This window comes from Moschus berezovskii, chromosome 22 (assembly GCF_049115385.1).
Source record: "Moschus berezovskii isolate FMDL1 chromosome 22, NW_MosBer_1.0, whole genome shotgun sequence".
Lineage (NCBI taxonomy): Eukaryota > Metazoa > Chordata > Mammalia > Artiodactyla > Moschidae > Moschus > Moschus berezovskii.
The window spans coordinates 6,353,574-6,377,835 of NC_142481.1; the positions used below are offsets into that span (position 1 = coordinate 6,353,574).

General features: G+C 52.5%; 1 protein-coding gene across 1 annotated transcript; it reads left to right on the plus strand.

Annotated features, from left to right (window-relative positions):
* The first annotated feature begins 11,646 nt into the window (after positions 1 to 11,646).
* HAS1 (hyaluronan synthase 1) lies at positions 11,647 to 22,434 on the plus strand. Its single transcript, XM_055411426.2, has 5 exons — positions 11,647 to 11,762; positions 15,507 to 16,211; positions 17,657 to 17,882; positions 18,641 to 18,773; positions 21,615 to 22,434. The coding sequence occupies exons 1-5, from the start codon at positions 11,754 to 11,756 to the stop codon at positions 22,288 to 22,290; spliced, it is 1,749 nt and encodes a 582-aa protein (XP_055267401.1). The 5' UTR covers positions 11,647 to 11,753; the 3' UTR covers positions 22,291 to 22,434.
* Positions 22,435 to 24,262: the final 1,828 nt, after the last annotated feature.

Below are 24,262 nucleotides of genomic sequence, written 5' to 3' on the forward strand. Positions count from 1 at the left end.
TGTCCATATGTCCTTTCTCTATGTCCACGTCTCTATTCCTGCCTTGGAAATAGGTTCATCTGTGCCATTTTTCTAGATCTCATATACATGCGTTAATATGTGCCTCACTCTTGAAGGATTCCGGCATTGGATTTAGGTAGGGGCGATCTCACGTCAAAATCCTTAACTTCATCACACCCGCAAAGACTTTTCCCACCTGAGATCACACTCACAGGTACAGGGGGTGAGGACTCTGGGGTGGGGAGGGCACCAGTCAACCCACGATACCTGGGGACTCGACCCTCTCATGAAACAGCGCTCCAAAATGATGTCCGAGGCGGGAAACTGAGGCTATGAACAAACAAATCACTTTTCCAAACTCACACTCTTCGGTCGGAGGTAGGCTTAGAATACCGCTGCAAGTCCTGAAGCCGGCTCGCCTAGAGCCGCGCTCCACAACAAGAGACGCCCCCGCAGTGAGAAGCCCGGGACCCCAACTAGGACACCACCGCCGCTCGCCCCAACTAGAGAAAAGCCGCGCACGGCAACAAAGACCCCGCGCAACCAGAAACTAAGTCATTAATTTAAAATAAAGATTTTCCTTCCCTTTTTATTTTTTTTTCTTAAAAAGACGGACTTCCCTGGTAGTCTAGTGGTTGAGTCCGCCTGCCAATGCAGGGTGCACAGGTTCGATTCCCGATTCGGGAAGATTCCACAGGCCTCCGAGCAGCTAAACTCATGAGCCACAGCACGAAGAGAAGCCCGAGGACCGCAGTGAAGAGAAGCCCCGGCTCACTGCAACGAGGGAAAAGCTGGCAGCAAGGAAGACTCAGCACAGCCAAAAATAAATAACTGTTTCTAAAAAAAAGAATACAGATCCGTCCACCCTATTGCTCTTCCATGCTCTGTCCCACAGGAGGCCTCGGGAACAGTGTTTGATGAGTGAGTGAATGTGCTGTGCTTAGAGGCTCAGGCGTGTCTGACTCTTTGCGACCCCATGGACTGCAGCCTGCCAGGCTCCTCTGTCCATGGGATACTCCAGGCAAGGATATTTGAGTGGGCTGCCATTTCCTTCTCCAGGGGATCTCCCCGATCCAGGGATGGAACCCAGGTCTCCCGCATTGCAGGCAGACTCTTTACCATCCGAGCCAGGATGAGGCAAATTACTCACAGGCCCAGAAAGCAATCTTGGGCAACAATCTCCTGTAAATAACAAATTATCCACGAGTTTGGGAGCTCATTTAAGGCAGTTTCTGGGCTTGGGACCTCCAGCTCTCTGCAGAACATTGAGTGTATCAAGACCTTAGTTTCTTTATTAGTAAAATGAGGATTATAATACTTGCTTCAAATGGTTTTCAAAGGAGTTAAATGAGGGCAAGCACACAGATCAATGCTAAGCATGAAAGGAGCCTGGGGAGGGTGCAGGGGTAATGCCACTTCAGAAGTCACTTTTTCCCTAGTCAGCTGGTTCTCAAACTTCACAGTGTCTAAGAACCATGTAGGGGTTTTTTTTATTTATTTATTTTTGGCCACATTGCACAGCTTATAGGATCTCAGTTCCCCAACCAGGGATTGAACCCAGGTCACAGCAGTGAGAGCCTGGAATCCTAACCATTAGGTCACCAGGGAACACCCTGATGTTTTGTGGTTCAGTCACTAAGTTACGCCAGACTTGTTGCAACCCCATGGACTGCAGCATGCCAGGCTTCCCTGTCCTTCATTGTCTTTGCTCAAATTCATGTCCATTGAGTCGGTGATGCCACCCAACTATCTCATCCTCTGTCGTCCCCTTCTCCTCCTGCCCTCAATCATTCCCAGCATCAGGGTCTTTTCCAATGAGTCGGCTCTTTCCATCAGTTGGCCCAAGTATTGGAGCTTCAGCTTTAGCATCAGTCCTTCCAATGAATATTCAGGGTTGATTTCCTTTAGGATGGACTGGTTGGATCTCCTTGCTGTCCAAAGGACTCTATGGGGCATATGTTTGAGTCATTTGCAGGGTCCTGAGCTCACTGAGTCAGAATATATGGGAGCAGGGCCCAGAAATCTGTATTTTTAGCGAATGCACACAGCGGATGCTCTGAGGCCCCTAGACCACCCTGCAGGATGCTTGGATGGATGATAAGAGCAGACGTTAGAGCAGGTTTCTGGTTCTGAGTTTCGGGTGCCTTCCATCAGCTGGTCTGGTCCCCAGGTCTGTGCTGAGGTTGCCTTGGGAAGGTCGGGGGCCCGCCTGTTGCAGCCTAAGGCAGTTATGCAGACCCTTAGCTGCGGCTGGCTCAGGAACAGCTAAAACTCACCTCCAATTCCAGCGCGTGGTGCATACGCTTTCCTAACCTATAGTGCTGCCCATGAGGGACAACTCGTGTGTGCGTACTCAGTCACGTCTGGCTGTTTGCAACCCCATAGACTGTAGCCCACCAGGCTCCTCTGTCCATGGCATTCTCCAGGCAAGAATACTGGAGTGAGTTGCCATTTCCTTCTCCAGGGTCTGATGGAACCTGCGTCTCTTGCGTCTCCTGTATTGCAGGTGGCTTCTTTACCCCTGAGCCACGAGGGAAGCACGGGAGACAACTTGAGATGGTCCCATTTTACAGATGCAGAAAGAGAGGCTCAGGGACTCAAGAACACACAAGTGGCTGGCTCCCACCTGGGGGACCCAGGCGGTCCCTCCTGGTCCCCATCATCCTGTCTTCTGACTCCGATTGTTGTGTTTCTCTCCTGGGAGGCTCTTCAGGCCCTGGTCTGTGTGGAGGCATAGGGACTCAACGTGGACAACGGGAACTTTGCTCGGGAAGGGAGCCAGGGAGGCACAGAACCAAAGTCATTTGTGCAGAGTGACCCGGGGCTCCAACAGTTCTGTCAGAGCTCAGAAGGTGATGGACTCGAAGGGCCAGGGTCCAGGCCTGCTCTTCAGCACGCAGGAGTGCAGATCCTCATTGCCTCCTCCCTCAGACCCAGGGGTCCAGACCCCCGGCCCCTCCTCCCCCGCCCCTCCCCCCGGGGTGGCCTGTCCACCAGGCTCTGCTGTCCCCAGGCTGCATCCCTCTGACCAGGAACTAGCTCCTCAGGCCTCAGTCTCCGTCTCTCAAGATGAGACTCCTATCTTGTTTTCCTGGAAGAGGAGAGAGCTGCTGACCTGGGAAGCCTGGCCCCTTCTGTTTCCCTCCGGGAGAAGGGTAGGAGCAGAGACAAGCAGTGGGGGGGCTGTCTGCAGCTGGAGGGAGGGTTACAGCTTGGCCGGGCGGCCCTCTCTTCCGGCCTCAGAGGCCCCCCAGCTTCTCCCAAGGGTGGATGACAGACCTGCAGCCATCACCCCCTTCCCTCTGCCCTGCCTCCCCCTTTCAGGATTTCGGCAGAATCTGGAGGCCTACGTGTTTCCCAGAATGTGGCTGAGTGGGAGGAATGGCCAGTGGAGCCAACTGCAGCCTGTCCAGGGCTCAGCTCAAGAGTGCTGGGACCCAGCCCTGGAACTCCTGGAAGGCCATCTGCTTCCAGATTCAGATCCTCACTCATCCTGGGAAGGCTCGTCCAGGGTCCCACCTCCTCCCATTCCTCCAGAGCTGCGGGTAGCTGGGGGGTCCTCAACTCTGGGCTTTCTCCCCCTCAACCCCCCACTTTCCCATCTCCCTCCTTCTCCTCCATCTCCCCATCTCCCCCTACTTTCCCATCTCCCCCATCTCCCCCCATCTCCCTCCACTTTCCTGTCTCCCCCTGTTTCCCCTCCCCGTCTCCCCAATCCCCCCATCTCTTTCCACTTTCCCATCTCCCCCCATCTCCCCCCATCTCCCCCCATCTCCCCCCATCTCCCTCCACTTTCCTGTCTCCCCCTGTCTCCCCTCCCCGTCTCCCCAATCCCCCCCATCTCTCTCCACTTTCCCATCTCCCCCCATCTCCCCCCATCTCCCCCAGCCTCTCCATCTCCCCCATCTCCCCCCATCTCCCTCCACTTTCCTGTCTCCCCCTGTCTCCCCTCCCTGTCTCCCCAATCCCCCCCATCTCTCTCCACTTTCCCATCTCCCCCCATCTCCCCCATCTCCCTTATCTCCCCCAGCTCCCAAGCTCCCCCACTTTCCCATCTCCACATCTCCCACATCTCCCCATCTCCCCCATCTCCCTCCACTTTCCCATCTCCCCCCCCCGTCTCCCCCAGCCTCTCCCCCATCTCCCCCCACTTTCCCATCTCCCCCACTTTCCCATCTCCCCCTCAACCCCCCACTATCCCATCTCCCCCATCTCCCCCATCACCCATCTCCCCCATTTCCCCCAATCTCCCCCATCCCCCCATCTCCCCCCACTTTCCCATCTCCCCCACTTTCCCATCTCCCCCTCAACCCCCCACTATCCCATCTCCCCCATCTCCCCCATCACCCATCTCCCCCATTTCCCCCAATCTCCCCCATCCCCCCATCTCCCCCCACTTTCCCATCTCCCCTATCTCCCACCACTTTCCATCTCCCCCATCCCGCATCTCCTGCCATCTCCCCCATCTCCCCAATCTCCCCCCATCTCCCTCCACTTTCCCATTCCCCCCATCTCCCCATGTCTCCCCCCAACTCCCCATCTCCCCCCACTTTCCCATCTCCCCATCTCCCCTACTTTCCCATCTCCCCCTCAACCCCCACTTTCCCATCTCCCCATCTCCCCCATCTCCCCCATCCTCCCATCTCCCCCATCTCCCCAATCACCCATCTCCCCCATTTCCCCCCATCTCCCCCATCCCATCTCCCCCACTTTCCCATCTCCCCCATCTCCCACCACTTTCCCATCTCCTCCATCTCCCCCACTTTCCCATCTCCCCCATCTCCCATCTCCCCCCATCTGCCCCATCTCCCCCATCTCCCCCCATCTCCCTTCACTTTCCCATCTCCCCCCGTCCCTCCCTGTCTCCCCCCATCTCCCAACACTTTCCCATCTCCCCATCTCCCCCACTTTCCCATCTCCCCATCTCCCCCATCCCCCCATCCGCCCATCTCCCCAATCACCCATTTCCCTCATTTCCCCCATCCCCCATCTCCCCCATCTCCCCCATCTCCCCCCATCTCCCTTCACTTTCCCATCTCCCCCCATCTCCCCCGTCTCCCCCCATCTCCCCCATCTCCCCCCACTTTCCCATCTCCCCCCACTTTCCCATCTCCCCATCTCCCCCACTTTCCCATCTCCGCCTCAACCCCCACTTTCCCATCTCCCCATCTCCCCATCTCCCCCCATCTCCCTCCACCTTCCCATCTCCCCCATCTCCCCCATCTCCCCCCACTTTCCCATCTCCCCATCAACCCCCACTTTCACATCTCCCTATCTCCCCCCATCTCCCCCCACTTTCCCATCTCCCCATCTCCCCCATCCCCCCATCTCCCATCTCCCCCATCTCCCTCCACTTTCCCATCTCCCCCATTTCCCTCCACTTTCCCATCTCCCCCATGTCCCCCTACTTTCCCATCTCCCCCATCCCCCTAGCTCCCCCAGCTCCCCCACTTTCCCATCTCCCCCATCCCCCCATCTCCCCCATCTCCCCCATCTCCCTCCTCCTCCTCTGCCCGTCCTCCTCCCTCCCCTCCCCCTCTACCCCCTCCCTTTTCCCTTCTCTTCTTCCCTCCTGTCCCCCTCCCCCTTTTCCTCTTCTTTCTCTTCCCTTTTTTATTTTTCTTTCTTTGACAGCACCCAGAGGCTTGTGGGATGCAGCATCTTAGTTGCCCAACCAGGGATGGCACCCCAGCCCTTGGCCGTGAAAGTACAAAGGCCTAACCATTGGGCAACCAGAGGATTTCATCTTCTTCCTCTTTCCTGCCTCCCCCCAGCGTTGACTCTCCATCCCAATCTCCCTCACTCATCCACCCTGTATTTATCCATCCAATACCTGCTATGCAACAGGTACCAGTCCAGACCCGAGGAAACGGAGTCACCAACGACACAAAGACCACTCACTGTCTGTGAGCAGCTCGCATTCCAACGAGGGAGAGGCAGGTTACGCAGGCAAGAGACTCCATGGACGAGCCACACTTTATATAGGAAGCATACGCTGTGGGAAAAAGAGAATTAGAGGGCAGTGAGATTCAGGAGTCTCAGAGTGGGACAGCTTTCCGTATTAAATAGGGTGGTCAGACTAACCAGCCTCCCTTCCCTCCTCCCTTCCCCCTCCTCCCTCCCTTCCCTCCCCTCCCTCCTCCCCTCCCTCCTCCCTCCGGTCCTCCCCTCCACTCCCCCTCCCTCTCTTCCTTTCTCCTCTGACTCTCTGTCTAAATTCTCCCAAAGTACTTCCCTCCCACCCAGGACTCCTTGCAGAGAAGTCATTCACCTGGACTCAAGCATTTAACAAAACACAGACTTCTTCAAGTTGCCTCCCTAGGCCCGACACCCTTCCTAGTTCTGAAGGGAGGCAAATGTAGTCAGAAGCTCAGAAAGAGGACTTCCCTGGTGGTTCAGTGGTTAAGACTCTGAGCTGCCAGTGCAGGGGGCACGGGGGAACTAAGATCCACTAAGATCCATGCCCTGCAGTGTGACCAAACTATTAAAATTTAAGAAAAATTTTAAAAGAAGGAGCTCACGAAATATGCTTCTAATGAGCAGTCTTGTTTAAGAACAGCTGGACTGGATGATGATCGTTTCCTTTCATCTAGTTTGTTTCACTTTTTCTATTTCTTATTCAGTGCTCCCATCTCATTTAGTTTATGTTTTCCAGCTTCTCCGTCTCTTCTCTTTTTTTTTTTTTTTGATGTTGTTTCTCAAGCATTTCCGCAATAGAAAAGTTTTTGTATACATATATAAATAACATGTATAATATATGTATTTCAGAAAGCTTACGAATTTTTACCTAACTAAAAATTTTATGACATTTTGATTCCACTTGTTTGACTTCGTATGAATAGGATGCTAGGTTTCTAATTTAAAAATATCCAAAAAACAAACAAGGAGCTCAGACAAAAAGGGTCAGTGTGTGCACCCCCCACGTCTGCTATCTGCCTCCCTCTCTCATCACCCTCTTGCCTCTGCTCTCCCCAGCTCTGCAGGTCCCTGATGCTCCTCCAGACCCGTGGCTGCTGCCTGCATCCCAGCGCACATTCCATGCTCTCTTCCTCCCAGAGAAGATGCCGAAGTGAACTCACCACGCACACACCCTGGCCAAAGGCCCCTAGTCTCTCCATTCCCTGTGTCCCTCACCGGCACCCAGAGTGGGCCCTGTCCCTCATCTGTTGCCAGCCCTCCCCTGACTCCCCAGCACCCAGCACAAAGTCCCAGCCTCTGAAACTGGCATTCAAAACCCTGCCCGGGGTGGACTGTGTTATGCACCCAATCCTGTGCTTCGCCCATTCAGCTTTTACAACATCAACTCCCAGGTACTTTCCTGACTGTCTAGGACATTCCCTGCCTCGGGATGCCCTTCTTGTTCCATCTTTCAACCCCGAGTCCCACCCCTGCTGCCCTTACCCTGACTAACTCCTCCACACTCGGCTCCTCCAGGTTATCACCTCCTCCAGGAAGCCCTCCCTGACTCTCCTGCTGGGTTCGTGCATCCTTGCTCACACTGGTATGTGATTCTCTGTTTACACAGCTGTCTTCTCCACCAGATTGGCATCTCCTCAAGGGCAAGGCCCGGGTCTGAGTCATTTCTATGTGCCAGGCATCGCCCAGCTGAGAGCCCAGCCCCACCAGGAGCTAGGGGCACAAGAGATGTGCTCCAGTGAGCACATGTCCTTCCCACTGCCTTTTCTCCACTGTGGGCTTATGGTCTCCCCGCTTTCGCTCTTTCTATCCTGCCTTCTGTAAACCACACCTTGAGTTTTTCAATGATGATGGAAATCTTGAGAGGGTCACTGTGGACCCAGGGCAGGGACCTGAGGGCCACCATTGGAATGGAGGATTCTGGGAGAGATGGCTGTTAGTGAGGGGAGCGGGGAGTGGCACTGCCATTACCAGCCCCTGCCTCCTGTGCGAGTGCCCGTTTTATCTGTTCTTGTCTTTCGGCTCTTGGCTTGGCTGTTTCCAGCCTTGATCATCTCTCCCTGCAAGAAATTCTGGGAGACTGGACATTTAGGTCCGAAGGAGGAGAGCATTAGGGTCCTGAACTCTTGGACCCGAGGGAGGAGAAGGCTGGGGTCCTGGACCCCTGGGTCTGAGTCAGGAGGGGCTGGGGGTCTGGGCCTCTGGGACTGAGGGCGGAGGGGCTGGGGGCCCAGACTCCTGGGTCCTGGAGAAAGACACCACTGGGCTTAAAGTCCCGGCGCCTCCTTCCCCGTCCGCACTCTGGTTTTAGAAACATCTGGTTTTATACAGCTGCTCCACCCAGGCAGGGCGGGGTGGGGGCTGGGCAGCCAAATGCCCAGCTTCTGAGTGGAGCCTGGGCTCCCCCCAGCTCCCCCGCCCCGGGGTAGAGGAACTGCCCTCCCCTGGTGCTCTGGGCTGGGCTCCCACCGGAGGACCCATCACCCTGACACGGCCAGACACCAGGCGGCGGCCGGGCTCCCAGCAACCGCGTCAGAGACGCCCTGCCCTGGTGAGGGGGTGGGGTACCCCTGACTTGGGGCCTGAAGTAGCCTTCTTCTCTCTGACAGCCAGGCTCGGGCAGAGGCCCAACCTGGCCGGGAGTCCCCCACACCCTGCCTGTCCGGGGAAACTCGGGGAGTGAGAACTTGGCACCTTGCAGGGGAAAGCTCCAGAACAGAGGGGGAGAGATGGAGCAGCAGGGAGACGGGAGGACCTGGAGACAGGAAAACAGACAAACAGTGAGGGAGAATGTGTGTGAGTCAGAGAGCGAGACACACGCACACACAGAGCCCCGGAGACACACAGACATGCAGAGAGGCTTAGAGAGGAGACACGCACACCCGGATGGACAGACAGATGGACGGACATGCAGACAGCAGAAACTGGCAGCCGCTGAGAGGATCCGGGAGGAACAGAGAATCAAACACCGGGAGACAGGAAAAGAGAAAGAGTGAAGGACCCAGGTAGAATCAGAGAGAAGGAGACAGATGTACGCAAAGAGAGACAGGGGCAGAGAGAAACGCACAGAGAACGAGGGAGAGAGAGAGAAGAAGGATGAAGACAGACGGAGCGACAACAGAAGAAGGAGGTCGAGAGGTGCGCAGTCAGAAATTAAGAGACGGAAAGACGCAAAGCCAGAGGAAAGCAGGTAGAAATGGACACACACACAGAGGGAGCCAGACAGAGAGACTGGAACACAGAGAAAGAACCAGACAGACAGACGGACAGAGAAACAAGGCCAGGGAGACAGAGAGACAAAGTGTGAGACTGAGAGAAAGACAGGGATAAAGAGAGGAGATGGTCAGGCACACAGAAACACAGTCAGGGCCACAAAGGGATGTTAGCGGTTCCTTCTAAGAGGAGCAAAGAGAGTTCAGTTCAGTCGCTCAGTCGTGCCCGACTCTTTGAGACCCCATGAACCGCAGCACACCAGGCCTCCCTGTCCATCACCAACTCCCGGAGTTCACCCAAACTCATGTCCATCGAGTCGGTGATGCCATCTCATCCTCTTTCCCAGCATCAGGGTCTTTTCAAATGAGTCAGCTCTCTGCTTCAGGTGGCCAAAGTATTGGAGTTTTAGCTTCAACATCAGTCCTTCCAATGAATATTCAGCACTGATTTCCTTTAGGATGGACTGGATGGATCTCCTTGCAGTCCAAGTGATTCTCAAGAGTCTTCTCCAACACCACAGTTCAAAAGCATCAATTCTTCAGCGCTCAGTTTTCTTGAGAGTCCAACTCTCACATCCATACATGACTACTGGAAAAACCATAGCCTTGACTAGGCGGACCTTTGTTGACAAAATAATGTCTCTGCTTTTTAATACGCTGTCTAGGTTGGTCATGACTTTCCTTCCAAGGAGTAAGTGTCTTTTAATTTCATGGCTGCAATCACTATCTGCACTGATTTTGGAGCCCCCCAAAATAAAATCTTGCACTCTTTCCATTGTTTCCCAGTCTATTTGCCATGAAGTGATGGGACCGCATGCCATGACCTTAGTTTTCTGAACGTTGAGCTTTAAACCAACCTTTTCACACTCCTCTTTCACTTTCATCAAGAGGCTCTTTAGTTCTTCTTTTCTTTCTGCCATAAGGGTGGTGTCATCTGCATGTCTGAGGTTATTGATATTTCTCCCAGCAATCTTGATTCCAGCTTGTGCTTCCTCCAGCCCAGTGTTTCTCATGATGTAGTCTGCATATAAGTTAAATAACCAGGGTGACAATATACAGTCTTGACTTATTCCTTTTCCTATTTGGAACCAGTCTGGTGTTCCATGTCCAGTTCTAACTGTTGCTTCCTGACCTGCATATAGGTTCCTCAAGAGGCAGGTCAGGTGGTCTGGTATTCCCATCTCTTTCAGAATGTTCCACAGTTTATTGTGATCCACACAGTCAAAGGCTTTGGCATAGTCAATAAAGCAGAAATAGATGTTTTTCTGGAACTCTCTTGCTTTCTCCATGATCCAGTGGATGTTGGCTATTTGATCTCTGGTTCCTCTGCCTTTTCTAAAACCAGCTTGAACATCTGGAAGTTCATGGTTCACGTATTGCTGAAGCCTGGCTTGGAGAATTTTGAGCATGACTTTACTAGCGTGTGAGATGAGTGCAATTGTGCGGTAGTTTGAGCATTCTTTGGCATTGCCTTTTTTTGGGACTGGAATGAAAACTGACCTTTTCCAGTCCTGTGGCCACTGCTGAGTTTTCCAAATTTGCAGACATATTGAGTGCAGCACTTTCACAGCATCATCTTCTAGGATTTGAAATAGCTCAACTGGAATTCCATCACCTCCAGATATATTTTTTTTAATCTTGAAAACAAGGGCATAGAAACAACGACATGTATGAGTCTTCTGGTTCTGAGAAATCAGGTATTCAGACTCCCCGATAATCCCCATTCCACTTCTGCCTGTGCTCTGACTCGGTTGCCCAGACTCCCTGGGACAGCTGACCCACAACTCTGAGTTCACCCTGGAGACCCTGGGGAAACAAGCCCCAATGCCCCAGCCGCCTCCCCAGACCCTGGCACATAAGCGCGTGCCCTGCGCGCGCGGGCACACACAGACACACACACATCCACACATAAGCACACACACGTGGAGCAGAGTCAGCCAGGCACGGTACGTTCAGACGTTCACTCACTGCTCCAGTTCCAGACAGCCGACCTCCCAGACCAGCGCACGCACAGTCACACCCACCAGCACGCACGTGTGTGCATCTCATTCCCTCTGCCAGTGGCCGGGACCAGTCCCCGGGGAAGCCAACATGGGAGAGATTCCAAGGATTCGAGGGGACGGGAGGGAATTGTGTGTTGGGGGGGGAGGAGATAAAAGGGGAGGCTAGGGGCGCTGGGGTGGGGGAGAAGAGAGAAATAGGGGAAAGAGGGGGGTAAACGGGTGGGGAGAGACAGAGGGAGTGGGGAGAATGAAAGGGACGGAGAGAAGTCCAGAAATAGAGGGACGAGATGAAGGCAGAGAGAGAGGAGGAGAAATGGAGGGGAGAGACGGGGCCAGGAGTAGGGGTGATGGGGGGCTTCGGGGGAGAGGGAAGGGGAGCGCGGATGGGGCGCTGGAAGGGGAGGCCCATGGGGTACAGGGGGCGGGGGTGATGGCGGGAAGCGGGTGTGGCTGCCGGAGTCTCGGCCGTGACCTCAGAGCCCCTGGCCCAGCTCAGCCCTGACGTCAGCCCCTCCTCCCGCCCCCGCGCGCCCGGCTCTTCAAATCTGCCCCGAGCTCCTGGGCAGCAGCGAGACTCGGGAGCAGCGAGCGGGCGAGGAGCGAGGCCGCCGGGGCCGCCGCGATGACACAGGTGTGTGCGTGAGTGTGCGTGCGCACGCGTGAGACCGGCCGGGCGGGGGCCTCCCGCACGTTTGTGCGCACGTGTGCTCCTGCGCGCGACAGCGGCCCTGTGAGTCTGTGTGCCTGTGTGTCTGGCCTGAACGCATGTCGGGTCCACCTGCCTGTAAACCCGTGTAGGTCCGTGTGCCCCGGACCCGGCAGAGAAGAGCTGTCTTTGCGCCACACGTGGTCTAGATTTCTGTTTTCTTGTGTTCGGTAAATATTAAGGTGGAGCAAATGAAATCGCCCATCTCTGGTCAGTTTTGACTGGTGAAAATGGCAATTTCCTATGGTTCAATCTCCGCTGTTAATTTTTTTTCCCCTGACCTTGCCGGGTGTGTGTGTGTGCGTTTGCTGGTGGTGGTGTTCTTATCTGCTGAAGGGCACGTGTCCTCGAGTTCACCTGTGTGGCTGTCAGTGGAGGGGGTCTCAGGATCACGAAGTTCTACGGGCAGGTGTCTGGGGTCATCTTGTCTGGGTTGTGTGTCCATGGTGGCATGTGATTGTGACTGTTGTTTGGGTTAGGATTCTCCGGATGCCCACCTGTCCCTGGGATCCCCACCATGAACTGGCCCACCCCCAGGAACTCAGGCACAGTTAGGTTTGGGTCAAAGGGTCTCAGGAGGAAGATTCCAGAAGAAATAATAACAGTGGTTAATACTGAGCAATTACTAGCACCTGGCTAAAAGCTCTAATTTAGCTCTGCCCTAGAGAAACATTAAACCAGCCACAGACATCATTTAAAATTTTCTAGTAGCCACATTAAAAAGGAAAATGAAACAGGTGTGATTAATTTTAATAATAAAATTTTCTTTAACCATGGTATCAGGAGTCAGCAAACTTTCTCTGTACCAGGCCAGACAGTCAATATTCGGGGTTTTGAGGGCCATATGGTCTCCATTGTAACTACACAACTTTGGCATAATGAGGAAGCAGCTGTAGACAATATGTAACCAGATGTGTGTGGTGTGCCAAGGAAACGATGTTAAGAATGATAACATTTGAATTTCATATAATCTTCTTAATTCCTTTATTTTTTTATTGAATGAAAGATAATTGATTTACAGGGCTTCCCAGGTGGCTCAGTGGTAAAGAATCTGCCTGTCAATGCAGGAGACACAGGTTCAATCCCTGGGTTGGGAAGATCCCCTGGAGAAGGAAATGATGACCCTCTCCAGTATTCTTGTCTGGGAAATCCCATGGACAGAGGAGCCTGGCCGGCTACAGTCCACAGGAGTCGTAAAAGACTCAGACACAACTTAGTGACTAAACAACAAGAAGTTGATTTACAATGTCATGTTAGTTTCAGGTGTACAGCAAAGTGATTCAATTATATGTATATGTATATATATATGCTCTTTCAGAGTCTTTTCCCATGTAGGTTATTATAAAATATTGAGTGTAGTTCCCTGTACTATATGGTAGGTCCTTGTTGTTTATCTATTTTATACACAGCAGTGTGTGTATTCATATAATTTTCATGTCCCACAAAATATCATTCTTGTTTTGACTTTTTTCAACCTTCTAAAAACATAAAAACTAATCTTAGCTTGCCAGGCTGTAGTGAAAAAGTAGGCAGGCATTTGGTCCAAGAGGCCGTAGGGGGCCAACTCCCTGCTATATATATCAAACAATTATCATTTCAGTACAAACACACGAATGCACTGTTTTACTTTCTTTTTTCCTCACTCAGGCTTCACAGTTGAGATGAGCAGCACATCTCATGCAGATGCTATATTTTCACTGGAGATGCTTGATCTGTATTTTTAGATTTCATAACATTTAGTTGAAAAAGAAGCTTCACAGATCCTGCTTGTTCCAAACATGTGTAAAAGTCTTCCAATAACTTAATTAAGGATCTGTTTTTCAATTTATAAAATATTTTAAAAAATATTTTCCTATGTAGTTTTGGTTGTGTCAGGCCTTAGTTGAGGCACACAGGCTTTTCTCTAGTTGTGGCACGGTCGCCCCACGCAGGCTTAGTTCCCCAACCAGGATCAAACCCATGTCCTCTGCATTGGAAGGCGGATTCTTAATCACTGGTCCACCGAGGAAGTCCCAGTTTCTGAATTCAAACATTTAAATTGAATACAATTAAAAATTCAGTTGCTCAGTGGTACCCACTGCATTTCAAGCATCTGTAGCCACAGGTGGCCCATGGGTCACGTATTGGACCGTGCGGATCTATAGCTTTAGTGATTCACTTAACTCATAATAAGCCAAAGAGGTGCAAACTGGTGACAGAGGGAGAAGGCAGTTTAGCGTAGAGGATGGTGGAGCCAGAGGCTGGAGCCTGAATGACCCTGGATGAGAGAACACACCCACCTGGGTCTCAGTTTCCTCATCTGTAATAGGAAGTGTTAACAGTATTCACCTTACCAGGGCTCAGCATGTGGAAGGAGCTAAACCCCCATTTTTCAGACAAGAAAACAGAGGAACCTCCTTCCCTTCACTTATGAGCTCTGCCAGTCCCATGTACTGGGCACCTGGCCCTGCCAGCCACTCCTTCTGGCTGATCAGTCCTCGGTTTTGCTATCTCTATGGTGGTGGCAGGAAAGATTATCTGTCCCCCCACCCCCACCCCCTGGGGTGCTGGTGTGGAGTAAAGCCAGTATATAAGGTTGTGGTTCAAATCTTGGCTTCTCTGACACATTTGTGGTAGCCAAACGGGAAGAGAGGTGGCGGAGGGAAGGGTTGAGAATTTGGGATTAGCAGTTGCAAACTGTCATATTAGAATGGATAAACAACAAGGTCCTACCGTATAGTCCAGGACACTGTATTCAATATCCTGTGATCAGTTATAATGGAAAAGAATATATATGTTTAACTGAATTACTGCTGTACAGCAGAAATTAACACAACATTGTAAATCAACTATACTTCAATAAAAATAATTTCTAATGCAACACCCACCCCCGCAAAGAAAATACACGAAGGCTTGACTTCTCTGCTTTCCAGGCAGCCCTTGGGCAGGTTGCCGCAGCTCTATGTGGCTCAGTGGCCTCACCTGTAAAATGGGGATGGCACTTCCCAGGTGACTCAGCGGTAATGAATTCACCAGCCAATTCAGGGAACGCTGGAGACACAAGTTCAGTCCCTGGGCTGGGAAGATGCCCTGGAGAAGGAAATGACAACCTACTCCAGTATTCTTGCCTGGGAAATCCCATGGACAGAGGAGACTGAAGGGCTAGAGTCCATGGGGTTGCAAAGAGTTGGACACAAGTGAAGCGACTTAGCACATACACACACAATAATAGTACCTACCTCACAGGGTTGTTGCGAGGAAAATAAGTTAGTTTTTGTAAAACATTTAAATAAAGCACATTGCATTCTTCTCTGAGATGTATATTTTTATCACTATTATTATCTTAACACTAAGAAAGCTTTATGAGATGAATCATCTTCCCTGCCACTAAGAAGGAGGCAGGGAACCCCTGTTAATTCAGTTGTGACACTCGACTGAGTGTAATCCTCGTGGATTTTAAAGCTGTTAAAAACGTGGGGGGAAATAGCATCAGAAGCAGGGTAAGCAGGTATTCAGCCTTGATAACTGTTTCCCACGTTTCCTTTCATGAATGAAAGTAACTTTGCAGTACGCAGGGGATTCTCTTTATGAAAAGGGGCTGTGACCGTTGGCCTGAAAACAAAAACCAGGAGGGCTTCCCTTCCCGGAGAGCATCTCAGGACTCTTCTTTCCCCCTTTCTCTTCCCGAAGGACATGCCCAAGCCCAGCCAGGCAGCCCGCCACTGCTCCGGCCTGGTCCGCAGGGTGCTGACCATCGCCTTCGCGCTGCTCATCCTGGGCCTCATGACCTGGGCCTACGCCGCCGGCGTGCCGCTGGCCTCCGATCGCTACGGCCTCCTGGCCTTCGGCCTCTACGGGGCCTTCCTCTCGGCGCACCTGGTGGCGCAGAGCCTCTTTGCCTACCTGGAGCACCGGCGGGTGGCGGCGGCGGCGCGGCGCGCGGCGGCGCGGGGGCCCCCGGCGGCGGGCACGGCGCGCAGCGTGGCGCTCACCATCTCGGCGTACCAGGAGGACCCCGCGTACCTGCGCCAGTGCCTGGCGTCGGCCCGAGCCCTGGTGTACCCGCGCGCGCGCCTGCGCGTCCTCATGGTGGTGGACGGCAACCGCGCCGAGGACCTGTACATGGTCGACATGTTCCGCGAGGTCTTCGCCGACGAGGACCCCGCCACCTACGTGTGGGACGGTAACTATCACCAGCCCTGGGAGCCGGCGGCGGCGGGCGCGGCGGGCGAGGGCGCCTACCGCGAGGTGGAGGCCGAGGACCCCGGGCGCCTGGCGGTGGAGGCGCTGGTGAAGACGCGCAGGTGCGTGTGCGTGGCGCAGCGCTGGGGCGGCAAGCGCGAGGTCATGTACACCGCCTTCAAGGCTCTCGGCGACTCGGTGGACTACGTGCAGGTGAGTGGGAGCGCCCCCGCCGTGTCTGTGACCCCAGCACCCCCATCCCACTTCCCCCGGATCCTTCAGTCAGTCTACAGATTGGAACGAACCTCTCTGCGTCCTTCATCCATTCAATGGAGAGCTTCTTTCCTTCCTCCCACCATTCCTACTTCCGTTTATCCATCCAGCCATTAGGGAGATTACGCATTTGTTTTGCTCATTCATTTATCCAGTGAGGAGATTTCTTCTTTCCTTCCTTTTTCATTCATTCATCCATTTGATGCAGGAATCTCTCATTAACACATCCATCCATTTATCCGTCCATTCAATATAAAGATTCATTTACCTTTCAATGCAGAATGTCCCTGTACTTCTTTCTCTTCTTTCACTGTATCTCTTCTTCATTCCCTTATCTTATCATCCGTTACAGAGATCATTCAGGCCTTTATTTATTCGTACATTCAAAGCAGAAGTTCCGTCTTTCCTTCATCCAAGGTGGAAATTCTTTCTTTCACGCATCCATCTCTCCATCCAATATGGAGATCAGTCATCCACTTACTCATTCGCTTAAATGCAGTCATTAAAGGTAGAGATGGGTGCCTCCTGTTTCTTCACTCATTCAGTGTTAATCCATCCATTTACCTATCAGTACAGAGATGTATTTGTTCATTTCATCATTCATTCATCCATTCAATGCAGTAATTCATTCATTAATGTATTGCAACAGTTTTTTTGTTTATGCTGCATAACAAATTTCCACACATTTGGCAGCTTGAAACAAAACACATTTATTATTATCTCATAGTTTCCATGGCTTAGGAATCTGGGCAAAGCTTAACTGGATCCCTTGTTCAGGGTGTCTTCAAGCTGCAGTCATGGAGTCAGTTGCAACTGGGTCTTATCAAAGGTTCTGGGACCTGTTCCAAGCTCACGTGTTTGTTGGCAGAATTTGTTTCTTTGCAACCATAGAACTCATAGCTGCTTGCCTTGTCAAGACCAACAAGAATCTGACTTCTAGACCCTCTTTTAAAGAGCTCACCTGATTAGGTCAGGCCCACCCAGGATACTCTCCCTTCGATTAGCTTAAAGCCAACAGATTAGGAACCTTAATTACACTGCAAAACCCCTTCACCATTTCCAAATAAGGGAATACAGTTATGAGAGTTCTATATCATCACTTTGGCCATTGGCCGTATTCTATAGGTTAAAAGCAAGTTACAGATCTTGCCCACACACCAGAGAAGGGTATTTTACAAGAGCATGGGTGTGTGTGTGGGAGGGGGTGGGCATCTTAGAATGTGATAAGACATTGAAAATGACTAAAAAACTCAAAGCTATGTTCAGATTGGCTGCAGAGTGTCTGAGCTGGTCCTCAGCTCTTGTAAGGGACCATCCCAGTGGTCCCTCAATTGCCAGCCCTGTGCAAGGATCTCGCCTGAATCTTGGCCCCTTCCATTTGTCAGGTCTGTGACTCAGACACGAGGCTGGACCCCATGGCACTGCTGGAGCTGGTTCGGGTGCTGGACGAGGACCCCCGAGTAGGGGCTGTTGGGGGCGATGTACGGATCTTGAACCCTCTGGACTCCTGGGTCAGCTTCCTAAGCAGCCTGCGGTACTGGGTGGCCTTCAATGTGGAACGGGCTTGTCAGAGCTACTTCCACTGTGTGTCCTGCATCAGTGGGCCCCTAGGTAAGCAGGGGTAGGGCTGGGAGGGCCGCGGATGGGGTGGAGAGGGAAGGGAGAAGAGGAGCCAGATGGGCTGAAGATGGGATTGAGACTGGAGACAAAGATGGGGCTGGGGCAGGAACTGGGGATGGGGTAAGATTGGAAGCTGGAGGTGGGAATGGTGTCTCGTGGTAGGAATGGGCTGGAGAAAGCGTGTGGATGGCGATTGGAACTGGGGTTGGGTGAAGGATTGGGGAAGGGGATGAGATGGGTTTGGGACTTAAGAACACTGTTGGTGCTAGGCTTGAGGCTGGAGATGGGTTTTTTGGATGAGGATGAGTAGGGGGTAGAGCTGAGTATGGATACCAGATTGCGGATGGGTTTGCAGTCAAAGTGGCTGTGGGTCAGGGATGGGACTGGGGCAAGTTTGGGATGGGTGTGGGATTGAGGAAGGAGGTGAGGTTGAGAACAGGATCGCGGCTGGAGTTGTCATTGGAGATAGGGTTAAGAATGGGATTGAGGTGGTTAAAGACAGGGCTGAAGGGCCTATAATGATGGTCCAGTGGCTAAGACTCCATCATCCGAAGGCAGGGGGCCCAGCTTCAATACCTGGTGGGGGAACTAGATCCCACATGCCACAGCCAAGTCCTAGAGCAGCTGAATAAATAAATAGAAATAAATATTTAAAGAAAGGATGGTGTTGGAATTGGAGATGAGTTGGGTTGGGGATGGTGCTGGTAACAGCAGTGACTGAGGCTCCTGTGCAACCCTCCCCAACCCAGGCCTATACAGGAACAACCTCCTGCAGCAGTTCCTTGAGGCCTGGTACAACCAGAAGTTCCTGGGCACCCACTGCACCTTTGGGGATGACCGTCACCTCACCAACCGCATGCTCAGCATGGGCTATGCCACCAAGTAAGCTGAGGGCACTGGGTGGTTGGGTGTGTGCAGGGGCCAATGAGTATCTCAGCAAATGTGTGTGTTGCTGCTGCTAAATCGCTTCAGTCGGACTCTGTGTGCCCCATAGATGGCAGCCCACCAGGCTCATCTGTCACTGGGATTCTCCAGGCAAGAATACCGGAGTGGGTTGCCATTTCCTTCTCCAATGCATGCATGTGTGCTAAGTCGCTTCAGTCGTGTCCGACTCTGTGCAACCCCATGGACAGCAGCCCACCAGGCTCCTCTGTCCACGGGATTCTCTAGGCAAGAATACTGGAGTGGGTTGCCATTGCCTTCTCCAGTGTGTGTGTTGGGGATACTCCAAACTTAAAGTAAATCATAGGGCATTGGGGTCTCTCACATGAGATATCAGAGGAGAGAAAGAAACCATGCGGAAGAGAAGGGGCACTTGCATTGAATCATGAGCTATAGTGTTGGCCAAAAAGTTCCTTTGGGTTTTTCATAACATGTTACCAGTGAACTTTTTGGCCAATCCAGCGCATCTAGTGAGACACTAGAGGAGAGTGGAAGATACCATAGGGGCAGGGGTGGCCTTTACATGGAACCACGTGACCCAGTGGACTCTACCAAGTAGGGTGAGGTGAGGGTGGGAATTCCACCTAGAAGATACAACATGAAATTGGGCAAGATGACTCCACCACGGAGAGCACAGACTCCCCAGACTGTGGGAAGAGAGAGACATCAACGGAGTGGGATCAGCTAGGGAGAGAGTGAGAAGATTCACGTGGGAGAGGAGGGGAGTGCCTAAACCCCAATAAGTGCTTCAGGAAGAAGGGAGGTAACTGAACGGGAGTCGGGGGAGTATGGCGAGACCAGGTGGCATGCCGGGAAAGATACTTCTACAAAGTTTGACACCAGAGAGAACTCAGCGTATACCAAGGGAACCCATACCTTTATGCACTTGACAAATATTCTTCAAGTGCCTCCCATGTTCTCATCTCTGGGGATGCAGCAGCAAACGAAAGAACTGCAAATTCATGCTTACACTGATTGCCGAGATAGACAATAAGTAAAATGAAGAAGTAGGAAATATAGCATATTAGATAATGATACATGATGGTGAAGGCTCTTGACAGTCCCTTGGACAGTAAGGATATCAAACCAGTCCATCCTAAAGGAAACTGGTCCTGAATATTCACTGGAAGGACTGATGCTGAAGCTGCAGCTCCAGTACTCTGGACACCTGCTGCGAAGAGCCGACTCATTGGAAAAGACCCTGAGGTTGGGAAAGATTGAAGGCAGTAGGAGAGGAGAATAACAGAGGATGAGATGATTGGATGGCATCACCGACTCAATAGATATGAGTTTGAGGAAACTCAGGGAGATAGTGGAGGATAGGGAAGCCTGGCATGCTGCAATCCATGAGTTGCAGAGTGTCAGACACATTTAGCAACTGAACAACAGCACATGCTAAAGTGACATATAAAGCCAGGAAGGGGGATAGAAGTTTCCAGGTAGGGAGTGAAATGATAAATTAGGGTAAGATAGGAATGGGGGCTGAAAATAGAGCAGCTGGACCAATAGCAAAGGAGACAGCGTCAGGAGAGGACAGAGAGCTCACGGGGTGGAGGGTCCACTCATGAAAGCCTCCGTGGTCAAGAATTGTGAACTAAGGAGAGGGAGCCACTGGCGGTTTTGAGCAGAGGGGTAGCATGCTGTTGTAACAGGATCCCTTCCAGCTGTTTTGAGTACGGACTGCGGGAGAAAGAGGATTACCACAGAGGTCACTGAGAATGCCAGGTGCACAGGGGAAGGAGACTGGACACTGTCAAATAATGCCCCTGGGGACAGAATGGTTTAATCCCTCCCAACAAGCTGACTCGGAGAACGCAGTGGCAAGACACTCCAGTACTCTTGCCTGGAGAATCCCATGGATGGAGGAGCCTGGTGGGCTGCAGTCCATGGGGTCAATAAGGGTCGGACACGACTGAGCGACTTCACTTTCACGTTTCACTTTCACGCATTGGAGAAGGAAATGGCAACCCACTCCAGTGTTCTTGCCTGGAGAATCCCAGGGACGGGAGAGCCTGGTGGGCTTCCGTCTATAGGGTCACACAGAGTCAGACACGACTGAAGTGACTTAGCAGCAGCAGCAGCAGCAGCAACAAGCTGACTGCTAGAGGCCACCTCGATGACGTCTCACATAAGTGATTCTAGCTTTGTGGGAGCTTGGCTGGAAACTTGGGAGGGATTGATTAGTAATGTCTGCCAGGGCCACAGGAAGGGAGCTTAATAGTTCCCTTGAGAAGCTCTAAAGCACCGGCTTTCCCTAGTAGGAACCATGCCTGGCTCTTTCCTCACCCTGAGGTCTGCCAATAACAGTATTCGTAATAGATTAGTGATAGTATTAGTAATAGTGTCAGCCACCGCAATGATATTAGTAATGCCAGGTTACATTAGTCATAGTGAAAAATAGTCGTAATAGCCACTGTCAGTTGAGCAAGTACAATATACTGGTCTTAAGCACTTCAACCCTCGTCCATCAGGTAGGAAACATTGTTGACCCCATTTTACATATAAGAATGAGACAGGCTGGGACCTGGGACCCTTTACTGCAGTGAAAGTGAAAGTGACGTCGCTCAGTCGTGCCTGATTCTTTGCGACCCCATGGACTGTAGCCCACCAGGCTCCTCCGTCCCTGGGATTCTCCAGGGAAGAACACTGGAGTGGGTTGCCATTTCCTTCTCCAAGAGAGGCTGAGCACACGTGCCCCAGGGGCCAGTCCTGGCTCGGACCTGTCCCCGTGGGCTCCAAGGAGAGCCGCGCCGACAGCCCCGTCTCTCCCCGGCCTGGCAGGTACACCTCGCGGTCGCGCTGCTACTCGGAGACGCCGTCGTCCTTCCTGCGCTGGCTGAGCCAGCAGACGCGCTGGTCCAAGTCTTACTTCCGCGAGTGGCTGTACAACGCGCTCTGGTGGCACCGGCACCACGCGTGGATGACCTACGAGGCGGTGGTCTCGGGGCTCTTCCCCTTCTTCGTGGCGGCCACGGTGCTGCGGCTCTTCTACGCGGGCCGGCCCTGGGCGCTGCTCTGGGTGCTGCTGTGCGTGCAGGGCGTGGCGCTGGCCAAGGCGGCCTTCGCGGCCTGGCTGCGGGGCTGCCTGCGGATGCTGCTGCTCTCGCTCTACGCGCCCCTCTACATGGGCGGCCTCCTGCCCGCCAAGTTCCTGGCGCTGGCCACCATGAACCAGAGCGGCTGGGGCACGTCGGGCCGCCGCAAGCTGGCCGCCAACTACGTGCCCGTGCTGCCCCTGGCCCTCTGGGCGCTGCTGCTGCTCGGGGGCCTGGTCCGCAGCGTGGTCCACGAGGCCCGGGCCGACTGGAGCGGGCCCTCCCGGGCGGCCGAGGCCCGCCACCTGGCCGCGGGCGCCGGCGCTTATGTGGGCTACTGGGCCATCATGCTGACCCTCTACTGGGTGGGCGTGCGGAGGCTCTGCCGGCGACGGGCAGGGGGCTATCGCGTCCAGGTGTGAGGCTGGGGGCGCGGGGCGCTGGCTCCGAGGGGGCGGCCCAGGGGGACTTAGCGGGGTTCCCGGAGCCACGCACTTGCTGGGTGAATCCCTGGGCCTCAGTGGCCCTCCTATGTGAAGTGAGAGGCTCGACCCAAGACTTCTCAGCCTGGACTCTTTTGGGGGGGTGGGCTGGGACTTCTGGGTCTCTTGGGAGGGGTATTTATTGATCAGGGTGTGGATTTTTAGGAGCAGGGCAAAAGGGGTCCCCACAAGCTGTCCTGGGGCCCCTAATTTCTCTGTTCTTATTTAACCTCCATTTGTACTGTGTATTAGAATAAAGAATTGTATTTATTTTCTTCTCAGCCTACTCTCCTCCATTTTTTTTCTTTTCTTTTTTTCCCCCAGAACTAAATGGGGCTGCATGGTTGAGAACTGAGGGCTCCTGGCTGGGTCTTGGAGCTTCCCGGGTGGTGCAGTGGTAAACAATCTGTCTGTCAATGCAGGCGACTCAGGAGACAAGGGTTCAATCCCTGGATTTGGAAGGTCCCCTGGAGAAGGAAAGGGCAACCTGCTCCAGTATTCCTGCCTGGAAAATTCCATGGACAAAGGAGCCTGTTTGAAACTAGACAGGATACCCTCCTTTTAGGCTGGACGCCCTCTTTGGAAAACAGGGATAGGAATGCCATGGGTCGGGGTTGTTTTGAAGGTGGAGTCTCTCAACTCCTCATTCACCTGCTGTGTGCTGGACACTGTCATCTCACTTCAGTGATTCTTTGATTCAGTCAACCACAAGACACATTTACCAAGCTCCTATTGAATTCCACACACACTGCCAGGTTTGCAAATGCAGAAGCTATTAAGAATCTGAGTCAGCTTTCCAGGAGCTCCTATTAAGCAAAGACAGTGTTATCCTTAGTCAAGAATTCTTAGGAACATGATCCATTAGTCCTTGGTAGCTCAGATGGTAAAGAATCCGCCTGCAATGAAGGAGACCTGGATTTGATCCCTGAGTCGGGAGGATCCCCTGGAGAAGGGAATGGCAACCCACTCCAGTATTCTTGTCTAGAGAATTCCATGGACAGACCATGGGGTCCCAAAGAGTCAAACACAACTGAGCAACCAACAGGCACATAATAGTTTGTATCTCTTCACCCCGTGCCTGTCTTGAGGGTGCAGATTTTTGTCTGTTCTGATTTCTTCACTGTTGTGTCTACAGTGCCTTGAAAATGCCTGACACATAATAAATGCTCAGTAAACATTTTCTGATTGAATGAATCAGTGAAAGGGAACATACTGGTGAAGAACACTATGAGGGAGCTTACCTTTAAGGTGGGGAAGCTGTAAAACCAAGTTAAAAAATAAGTTTACATCAGGTCTGAGTGAATGCTGTGTACAAGCTAAAACAGGGGGATGTCGAGATTTTCCAGGCTACCCAGTGGTTAGGACTCTAAGCTTTCACTGCCAAGGGCCCAGGTTCAATCCCTGGTCATGGAAATAAGATCCCACAAGCCAGTAACACAAAAAATTAAAATGGGGGGGATCACGTGGGAGCAGGGGAGTAGTCGGAGGTGTAATCTGAGCTGAGACCTGTGAAGTGAGAGGGAGGTGGCTTCGTGAGGGTCAGAATAATCTCATTTCAAGTAGGAAGAACTGCACATGCAAAGGCCCAGGGACAGGACTGAGCTTTATATGTTCCAGGGACCTGCAAAGAAGGCCAGTGGGTTAGAGAGTAAAGAGGAGGGTGACAGAGAAGGGGAGTCAGGCACACCAACATAGTGCCTGCCCGCAGAGTTGTCCTGGAGATCAAATAGGTTAATGTACATAAAGGCTGTTCAGGGGAAATCGTAACTGAGTTAACTAGACAAAAAGGAGAAGAAAGATGATTCTAGGAAGAAAATAACATGTACCCTAGATTCTGGATCGAACAAGAGGAATAATGGTGAATACAGGGGGTGCTTTGGAGACCTTGAGGGGAGGTGGATTTTGGCCCAGT